This window comes from Magnolia sinica, chromosome 8 (assembly GCF_029962835.1).
Source record: "Magnolia sinica isolate HGM2019 chromosome 8, MsV1, whole genome shotgun sequence".
Classification (NCBI taxonomy): Eukaryota; Viridiplantae; Streptophyta; class Magnoliopsida; order Magnoliales; family Magnoliaceae; genus Magnolia; species Magnolia sinica.
In genome coordinates this window covers 71,027,982-71,039,266 of record NC_080580.1, presented here as the reverse complement: position 1 = coordinate 71,039,266, position 11,285 = coordinate 71,027,982, and the positions used below count along the sequence as shown (strand labels likewise).

Sequence of the window (11,285 nt, the reverse complement as noted above, 5' to 3'; positions counted from 1 at the left end):
TTCCGCTGAACGTTACAATGTTTAGATGATTCTAATACACTTGCTAGTGGCGGCATATAAACGGCCATTTGAAAAAGAACAATGATTCAAATTCATCATGGAAAACATGTTTTCATAACGAAACTCATTGGATGATTACTTCCTCGTACAACTGTTGTTAAAGTCCTTTCATATATATTGATACACCATCCTCTTAACGGCTCGAGCTTTTAGAGCAATCGATTCTTTGACAATTGTGAAGTGGATAGTCCAATTAATTAAATAAATAAAGTTCACAGTCCAATTGCTAAAATTCATTTGCTGGATTGTGATTGCATTTTGAAGAGGGTTTTATAAAGTGATTAAACATCTTACAAATCCAATAGTATTTTTATTATAATAAGATGATATCTTTATCATATTGCACTCATGATACATTCTCCCTTTAACAAACACCATGACTAAACGAAGAGGAAGAAAGACATCTTCCCATGCATAAACAGTTGGAAAAAGCACACTCTTAAGCCAAGACTAAATACATCTAAAGCTTGTTTAAAAAAGGTATTCAACAAACTTATTTTATTTTGAAATCTTTCTCAACATAACTACCAATAACATCTCAGTGATGATTGAGATAGGACGGACCTTCACCCAACTGCGGCGTGTCTCAACGAATCCTTACCCCCAGATATAAGTCTTTGATTGCACGCATTTCTATGACAACATCTTTCATCTCCATTCTCTCTCTTGGAGATTCTGTGGAACACAACACACTGATTCTGACCATTGAACTCAAGCAGTCATGCATTCTATTTCTTGTGTTGATATGATTTCTGCTGCCTTGAGTGACTTCAGCTTCTTCTAAGAGAAATGGATCTACAATCTCCATCACTTGTTCAGGAAACGCCAGCTTAGCAAAATGATGAAGGCTTAGATTGTCTTTAAACATGTCGTTAGTCGGCCCCTTTCCGGTTATCATCTCCAATATAAGGATCCCATAACTATAAACATCTCCTTGTGTAGATGCTTTACCACCCATCGCATACTCTATGATTTATATATCTCAAATTAGAATATCAGTGACCATTTAGATACAAAGAATATCAATGTTGAATTTTGAAAGAGAGACAAGTGTGAGGGAATATTCTACTTGAACAAGTAATTGCCATTTTTGCTTTTCTAAAGATCCAAATTTCTAACACTAATTGATGTGCTTTGAACTTATAAGTTCTTGCTAAGATGTTTCACATTGAACAAGATTCAATTACTTAAATGAAATAACCCCGCTTCTCAATAATCAAGTGAACATCTGAGTTATTGTCATGAGTTTTATGTGTAACAGAGATATCAACTAAAATCATTATCATAAAAGAATTCTTCATACCTTATTATGATGTGATTCTTGTGGGATGAAAATGATTACCGCTTTGTATATCTAGATCTTTGAAATCAATGAGATAATTTGATATCATCAAGTTTGACTCGTGCTGGGTGCGGGTCCTTAAAATATGAGGTCATTCTTGTAACACCCATATCCAAATAAAATTGGGTTCGTGTAGCCATCAGGTCCTTTCGACCTTCATTTAGATTTAGGCTCGGGTCATGTGTTTGAATGGGCCCACCTGATACATCCATTAGCTTGCACATGTGTACCACTTTTACTTCTCCATTGTTCTAATTTTCACTTGTGGTGATAAATAGTGCAACCACCCTCTATGCGGCTCATATTTTCCACAAGAGTGATACATTGATGAGAAGCTATGAAAGTTTATTGCTGGGAAAGAAAGCATTGCATGTGAAAGTTCACATGCAACATCCTCAGTGAACATTGCTTATCTAAATAAATATACATTATCTATGTTAATTGATATCTAAAAATAAGAAGTTTATGCAAAAGGCAAAATAGTACTAACAAGGTAAGCATGTGAGAGATGTAAGTGTGAGATGCTCTGAATGAGTGTATTTGGCATCCCTCTTAAAACTGAACAGGCCCTACTTTTGCACATGGTTTTCTTCATTCTGGGGCTACTTGTTCCATGCACCCAAGTAGGCATGTGAAAACGTATGTGTGAGGCTAGAATAGCTTATGGAAATACTTACAATTACAAGGGTGTGCTGTAACATGTGTTTCATCTATCAATACAATTACAAGGGGTGTGCTCTCACCTATCGGTATGTGTGGAGAGAGAGAGAGAGAGAGAGATTTTCTGCTAAGAACTGGTTCTCATGAGAATTCATGTAATGTAATGTGTGCACAAATTCCTATCCGTCCATGAGATGAGTCACTTGTGAAACTTTGACGACCCAAAAATCAGCTTTATGCAAAAATCAGGTGGGCCACAATGATGTGGGAGGGGATGCCCACCTTTTACTTTCACTAGGGCCCACTTGAGTTGTAAACAAGTATGATTTTTTTTGCCCAATCCTTCATCTAAGCTAGATAAAGGGCCTGTACAGCCTTGGTTGCATATACACCACGATAGATGAATTCTCCGTTGGTTCTCATAAGTTTTGGTAGAAAATTTCTCACACAGACATAAAATAAAAGGAAATAAAAGAAATTGTTACCTGGAGCAATGTAGCCAATAGACCCCTTCATGCCAACCGAGCTGGATTGAGGAACTTCAGATATGAACCTCGATAACCCGAAGTCACCCACATGAGCAATCATGTCATTATCAAGGAGAATGTTGCTCGGTTTTAAATCGCGATGAACGATTGGTGTTTGGCAATGGTGATGCAGATAATCCAGTGCAAAAGCCACATCAATAGCTATATCTAGCCTTTGAATAAAATTTAAATTCCACCTCAATTGATCATGTTCATCTTTGTACAACCACTTCTCTAGACTTCCATTGGGCATGTACTCAAAAACTAAAGCCTTGAAATCGTTTCCCTTAAAATCAATGCTTGAGCAACAAGTTAAGATTTTAATAAGATTCCGATGCCTAATGTTTCTGAAGGCTTTACATTCGGCCATAAAGCTCCTCAGAGCTCCTTGCTGCTGAAGGTTGAGGACTTTCACTGCGATAACAGTTCCATCTCGATCCAGAATCCCTTTGTACACGGAACCAAAACTTCCAATGCCAATCAAATTTGCAGAAGAGAAGCCATTTGTCGCTTTAAAGAGCTCGGCATATGATATATTCATGAAAGGATCCTCCGTAGAAGGCACAGCAGAAGGTTTCGTTCTCGACTTTCTTACCCAATAAAGAGCGGTAACGATAGATGATAATGAAAGAAGACATAAGACAACAATAATTGAGATTTTCGCTTTTGAAGCAAGAGACTTCCTCCGTTTCTTGGAATCTTGGCGATAGCATGGAGGCAACTGTAATTCTTGAATACCCCCACAAAGCTTACTATTTCCGAGCACTGAAACTTGACTGGCATTTCCAAAGACCCCTTGTTTTGGTAATTCACCCTCGAAATTATTGAAAGATAGATTTAGATACACCAGAGCGAGCTTCTCCATATATTTTGGAATCTTCCCAGACAAATTGTTACGTGAAAGATCCAGCAACTGGAGGCCTCTACCAAATGTTGGAGGAATAGATCCTTGAAAGAAGTTCCCATCCAACCGAAGAAACTGTAGACTAGGACAATTGCCTAGCCAGCTTGGAATTTCGCCTGACAATTTGTTATTAGAAACAGAGAACGTTCCAAATGCTTCCAAGGAACCGGCTGTGTGCGGCAGATCAGTAAAAAAGTTGTCTCCAGCTTCGAGTTGAATTAGAGATGGAATGCTGAACAGTTGTTTAGGTAAGCTGCCGCTGAAGTTATTACTCTCGAGGTATATGAATTGCAGGTTTATGCAATTTCCAATAGTTGAAGGTATGCTCCCTGATAGATTGTTCCCAGATAAATAAAGTTCATTCAAGCTCGTGATGTTATCCAAGGAAGATGGAATTTTCCCTGATAATTTATTTCCACCAAAAGAAAGTATTCCCAGCTTGTTAAGCTTCCCAACACTAATGGGAATAGAACCTGTTAGAAAGTTATACTGCATGTCTAGTGTTGTTAAGCTGACAAGATTCTGAATTTCAGATGGGATGCTTCCGAATATCATATTACCTTTAAAAGCTAGCCGTGTAAGTTGGGTCGAAAGATTAGTTATGGAATTGGGTAAGGCACCACTAAGATTGTTACGGCTCACCGAAAGACTTTGTAAATTACTGCAATTGGTCAAATAATCGAAAAAAATCAAGTCACCACCACCTTTACCAATTCCAAGTTTATTGCCCCACAAATTCAAGACTGTGAGACTCTTGAGGCTTCCAAAATTCAAAGGCACGGGTCCACTAAAACTATTTACAGCAAGGTCGATAACTGTGAGTTTTGAAGCGTTGGGAAATGAATTTGGTACGAGTCCTGTAATTTGGTTTGATGCGATGTAAAATAATTGGAGCTTAGGAAGAGTGAGGCCTAAGTTAGGTGGAAGATTTCCATGGAATCTGTTAAATCCCAAGTCCATGCCAGTAACAGTGGAGAGATTGTATAGCCAGTGAGGAATCGTACCTGATAGTTTATTTTGATTAATGGCTAGAGTGCGTAAATTCACCAACCGAGCTAGTTCATTTGGGATGCTGCCTTCCAGACTGTTTATTGAGAAATAAATGAACGAGAGAGATGAAAGATTTCCAAGTGATTGTGGGATAATTCCTGTGAGATTGTTTTGACCAAGGCTTAATTTTGTGAGCTTTGATAGAGAACCAAACTCGACTGGGATTTTCCCTACAAGCTGATTATCGAAAAGATCGATGCCTATGAGTTCTGAACAGAGGGTGAGATTTTCTGGAATTTCTCCGGTAAATCTGTTACTGTCGAGATAGAGATGCTGCAAGCGGAACAAACGGCCAATGTCTTGAGGAATCGTCCCATGGAAGCTGTTGTCTGTGAGACCGATTCTTCTGAGGAAGGTGAGGTTTGATATGTAAGGAGATATGGTGCCGACCAGATTTTGGCTAGTGAGGTTTAAGGCAGTGACTCTTTGAGGATGACGGCGACCACCACATGAGACTCCTTGCCATTGGCAGAAGTGGAGAGCATGGTTCCACGAGCGTAAGGAATGGTGAGGATCGTCGGTTATCTGATTTTTGAATTCTAGTAATGCAAGCCGATCTGTTTCGTTGGAGAAGTTAGCTGCAGATCCCAACAACCATGGAACGTCCATGGAAGAGAGAAGGATGGTGTGGAGGATAAATGACCAAAATAACCTTAAGCGCATAGGAGGGAGCTCCATCATTCAGTTGGCGAGTTACAGAAAGCTATATGAGTGAGGATGAGAGAAATACGATGGGATACTCGAATTTTATAGAGAGGGCGAGTGCTGTGCACTGAAATTTCATTCAGCCAAGTCATTTGTGCTGATGTCAGCACAGTAATTAATAATAATAATAAAATTTAAATAAAAATACAAAATAAAAAGGAGAGGAATGGCTGCATGCGTGGGCAAAATTGGTATTTTACCGATTATATATTTAGGGCTGTACAGGAATCGAGTTACCTCGGTTATCTTGCTCGACTTGACTCGAAAAAGCTCAGATCGGTTCAAAACTGAGTTCGAGCTGAAACGGCTGATTTTTTTTAGTTCGAAAAAAAATTTCTAATCGAGTTTGAGCTTGCCTGAGCTTGACTTGACTCAAATTGAACCCCAACTCAAATCAAACTCGGATAGTACCAATTCGGTGACTCGGTTACTTTAATGTTGATGTTGCTCACCAATTGTTTGATGAAATGACTCAACCAAGTGTTGGCCAAGGGCGAGGATGGTATGTATATGACACAAATATCTTCTTTTTTTTTTTTTTTTTTTCTTAATTTTGATGATGTTGCCTACAAGGTGTTTGATGAAATACCTGTAACCAGCTGCTGTTGTTTTACATGAGAAATTAAAAGCTGCTGTTGCTTTACATGAGAAATTGAAAGTGCACTCCATGTGTTTGTGAAAATGCTGCATAGGGGCTTGAACTGGCTCAAGCTGCTGACCGAACTGAGCCGAGCTGGCCAATCAGGCTCGAGGTCCGAGTTCAAGCTGGGGGTCAGCTAGTGGCCGAGCCAAGTCAAGCTATACCAAGCTTGACTCGGTTCAACTCATGTACACCTTTAATTATATTATTTTTATAAACTTGGGCTACTCATCCATCCAGACCGTCCGACCTTATGGATAAGACAGTGCAAGCCACTACATTTAGATGCCAATTGACATTAGATAGACGAAGGTGTTTCAACTAAGGTTACTTTTTTGTTATGATCCATTAAGAGGTTGCCTATAAAAGGAAAGGTCAAGAATTGATTTACACCCATCCTTTTAAGGAATAATACCATGATGTGTTGTATCGTCAAGTACAAGCATTCTGTCATTAATCTGGACCTTTCAAATGATGTCCCACATTTTGACTGATCTCTCATGAGTATGATGATCTGATTTGGTGAAAATACCTTACCGACGTATGATAGAAACCAAGTTGTACCAATCGTTAATGGTGATAATCTTCCTCTCATTTAGATCGTTGGGCTTTAGCCGATGCAAAAAGGCATCCCATCTGATAAACGACCTAGATGAGCAAGCAGTGGGTTGACCATGACCACATGTAATGTTGAACCCACTGTTGGGGAACCACAGAAGCAAACGTAGATTAATTAAGCAAAGTACACATTAATCACACAACCAAGCCCAAGCAAGAGCAATTGAATTAGTACATGAAAAAACTTTTTTCGGTAAGAAAAAAACACAGCACAAAGCGACGAATAATACACTATAAAAATAGAAATTACAAGAGATAGAGTCTTATCTATTCGAACAAGCCTCGAATCTCCTTCCTCAAACCCTAACTATGCCCTTGAACCCTTAGGAACGATTTAGAAAGCCCTAAAATACCTCCTTTCCATAATCCCGATTATACACGATATATATACTATCATAATCGAAATAAGAAATAAATCTCTTACGTACGCAACTTTGCATGTGCAACCTTCGATGGCATCGACACCCCATCGAGGATTTGTCGATGGCATCAAACTCCTTCGATGCCAGTGAGTAGCAACATTAAAATAGTCGAGTGGTTTGTCAATGGCATCAACAAGCCCTATTACTGACATATTTAAGACATAAATAACAATATTCACTATGTCTTCAATATTCATTCTTCATAGCTTCTTATCAATCCTTATCCTTAATTTCGCTTTCCATCATAGCTCTATCATCGCTTCTCGTGTACACTCCTTCTTCCATTTATCGATTCACCAAGCTCAGAAAAGTTTCACAGAACTTGAACTTAAGCATGTCAACCGGATTCACGTTTGTGCGAATCTTCTTTAGAGTCACGCTTCTTCCTCAAGCACCTGTCCAATAAAATGGAGACGCACATCAATATGTTTAGTACGTGGGTGATAAATAGAATTCTTAGCCAAATTGATCGTGCTTTCGTTGTCACAATTGACTAGCACGACCTCCTACTGAAGCCCCAACTGATTTATTATTCCTCTCAACCAAACACATTCTTTGAATGCTTTTGTTAATAACATATACTCAGCTTCGGCCGTGAAAAGAGATAATACAAAATAAATTTTTAACATCCAACTGATCACTCCACCCGCTAGCATAAACGAGTAACCGAAAGTCGACCTTTTATTACCCACACTACCCGCATAATCTGAACCCACATAGCCTATTAACTTGTCTCCTAATTTTTTAAATGACAAGATGTAGTCTTGTGTACCTCGAATATATCGAAGTAGTCATTTCACTGCCTCCTAGTATTGTTTGCTGGGGTTAGATATGTATCTACTAACAACATCCTCCGCATGTGAAATATCCGGTCTTGTACAGAACATGACATACATTAAGTTACCAATTGCACTTGAATAAGGCACATGAGACATAACATGCATTTCTTAATTTATTTTAGGACATTATTCAGAAGAAAGCTTAAAATGAGCCGCGTGGGGAACATTGACTGGCTTTGCCTTGTCCATCCCATACTTCATCAATACCTTCTCAGGGTATTTTATCTGAGATAACCATAGCCTGCTCCTCTTCCTGTCTCTATGTATGTCAATGTCGGTAACCCTCTTCGCAGCCCCCAGATCTTTCATCTCGAATGTCCTTGATAGATGAGCCTTCAGTATGTCGATCTTAGACATGTTATGACTGGCGATAAACACGTTATCAATATACAATACCAAGATAATAAACTTCTCATTACTCAGTGTCTTATAATAGACACAATAATCATACTCACTCCTGGTACATTTTGACTCACCATGAAATAATCAAATTTTTTGTACCACTGCCTAGACTACAATTTCAAGCCGTATAATAACTTTTTTAACCTACAAACTTTGTTATCTGCCTACTATATTTCGAAATCTTATATTTACTTCATATAAATTCGCTCTTCCAATTTCCCATGCAGGAAGGCAGTCTTTACATCCATTTGTTCCAACTCAAGATTGTATTGGGCAACCAACGGTAATATGAATTTGATAAATACTTGATGTAAGGCGCATATCCTAGACCGTACCATTCTGTAGGCTTCCGCGGTCCTCCTGGTTAAATTCTGGCAACCCACGACCTATAATCAGCATTTGTGCATGACCTTAAGTCGCATACCGAAGATCTGAGTCGGCTCAACTCGAAACCTATATCCTAGTGACCGCGCCATCGCCGCAGTTCCAACACCTCGTCTCACGCGTCGATGCGATACCCGGGTCAGGAGTTGTGGGCCCGCGTTCATTTCGAGGAAAACACTACGCGTTGCAAATTCCAAGAGAATCTTTACAACCCATCACATTAATCAATCACCTCAAGTTAAGCATACATCCCATCACTCCCCTTACAACACCCATACCTCTCCCATTTCCAAAGTCAACTCTCTCTCCACCCATCCATTCCTTACACCCATCACTCCATCACCTTTTCATCCCATTACTTCTCTCTCTCTCTCTCATTTCTCTCTTCACTCCCAAGCAACCAAGAGAGCCAATGTCTAAGCTATTCCAAAGAGCTAAGTGTGGCCCACTTTCTATCCCCCCCTCCTATCTCACCATCCAACCATCCAAACTTCATCATCCTTCATCAAAGAAGGAGCTTAGGAGATTAGCATTCTAAGGAGCTAAAGAAGAAGGCAATTGGTGGGTGATCATAGCGTAGGACCTTGATTTGTATGTAGGGTCCACTTGTTTATCTTTATGTTTGTGTTGTAACAAAGAGGGGCCCATAGTAGCGGGGTGCCTCCAATATGCTGATCTCTCTCTCTCTCTCTCTCTCTCTCTCTCTCTCTCTCTCTCTCTCTCTCCCTCTTTCATTGTTGATGGCCCACCCGATGATTTGCATATTTTATCCATGTTATCAATTTAGTGGACCTCACCACAGTCCACTTGTGGGGCCTACCTTGCCACCTGTCCGTATGAACAGGCCTTGATGAAGGAAAATCACAAATATCGGCTTGTTTCCAAAGCTGTGGTGGGCCACACGTGCAGACCCACCAATGATGCATGTATTTCACTCGTGCTGTGGGGCCAGACGTGATGTATGGGTCTTATCCACACCATCCAGACCTTGGACGGTGGGACCCACCACGATGGATGTATTGTAGGCATACCGTCTAATCCTGGACGGTGGGAATCTGGACGAGACGCTGGAGGTCTTCTAATATATATATATATAGTGTCAGTCTCCTACGAACCATACCGCACAGAATTTATGTGCAAGCCTTCATGTACGCCGTAGGATGAGGAGAGCGGTTAGGATTCCACTGCGTTGCGAAAGAGAGAGTCTTCCAAAAAAAGACTCTCTCCTACACTCATGCCAAGGGAGGCGGATTAGCTACTGCCAAGTTGAGCAGCGAGACTTAAGTGACGTCACCAAGTTTTGTGGGCCCACCTTGATGTTGTTGTATCCACACCATCCATCCAATTTTAAAAATCATTTTAGGACGTGAGAAAATGAATGAGCATATAGAAAGCTGGAGTGGACCCCACCACAGAAAAAAATAGGGAGAGAGACACCCACCGTTAAAACCTGTTTATTTAAGATCTAACCTATTCATAAGTTAACTTAGACATTAAAGAAGGGAAAACACTAATATCAACTTGATCGAAAAACTTTTGTGGCCCTTAAAAGTTTTTAATGGTGAGCGTCACTATCTCCACTATTTTCTGTGGTGGGGTCCACTCAAGCTTTTGATCTGATTCATTCTTTGGCTCATGCCATAAAATGATCTCTACAAATAGATGGACGGTGTGGATACAACACATACATCATAGTGAGGCCCACATAATTAGGTGACGTCACTTCAATAGCAAGTCTTCTCAACCAGTCAGTTTTGGATGGGGATTGCGTCCAACCCCCGCCCGGATGGGCAGGGCTCTGCGAGGTGGACAATAATGTTTACATGCCATACGTAGCCCAGTGAGGTCAACAGTAATGTTTACATGACATCCACACCGTTCATAACATCATTTCTACTGAGATAACTAAAAACAAAAATATTATCTTGATTCAAAACTTATGTGGCCCCATGAATATTTAAACAGTGGACATTCAATCCTCATGTTTTCAGTACACTTGAGTATTGGATCCAGCTCATTTTTTACCCCATGTCCTAACATGATCTCAAAAAATGGATGAATGGGATGGATTTCTCAAAAATATCACGGTGCACCCCACCTACGTTCTAGCGTAGGAACTTGATGTGAAAGGCTTTGGCAGGAAATCAGGAAATGGATTGGCCGGTAACCGGCTAGCCAATGGCTAGTGGTTGATGCTCTGTGAGCCCTACCATGATATGTGTGTTTCATCCATTCAGTCCACCCATTCTTTTATGTCATTTTATGGTATGAGCCTAAAAATCAGGTTGATCCAAATCTCGAGTGGATCGCAAAGTGTTAATTGAACACCCACCATTAAAAACTTCTTGGGGCCACAAAAGTTTTGGATCAAGCTGATATATCTTTTTTCACTTCTTCCAAATTTGTATGACCTAATCAATAGGTTAGATGTAAAAACCATTACAAAGGCCTAGGAGGTTTTTAATGGTGGACTTTCAATCAAATTTCTTTTCCATGGTGTGGTCCACCTGAGATTTAGATCCACCTCATTTTTTGTATCAAGATATAAAATTATCTTTAAAAATGGATGGATGGCATGGATAAAACTTATACATCATTGTGGGGTCCACATAGAACCGACCACTAGCCACCTGGCTAGTGGCAGCGTACTAGCCAAACCACAACCAGAAGTCTGGATTGGAAGCAGATTGCGTGCTGGGTAACTCAGTACCCTAAGTGTACTAAGTAAAATC

At 40.0% G+C, this 11,285-nt stretch overlaps 1 protein-coding gene across 1 annotated transcript; it reads right to left on the bottom strand.

Annotated features, from left to right (window-relative positions):
• Positions 1–341: 341 nt before the first annotated feature.
• LOC131253411 (putative receptor-like protein kinase At3g47110) lies at positions 342–5,257 on the bottom strand. Its single transcript, XM_058254395.1, has 2 exons — positions 2,548–5,257; positions 342–1,026 (listed from the first exon to the last, which is right to left on the bottom strand). Exons 1-2 carry the CDS (start codon positions 5,222–5,224, stop codon positions 647–649), a joined length of 3,057 nt encoding a protein of 1,018 aa, XP_058110378.1. The 5' UTR covers positions 5,225–5,257; the 3' UTR covers positions 342–646.
• Positions 5,258–11,285: the final 6,028 nt, after the last annotated feature.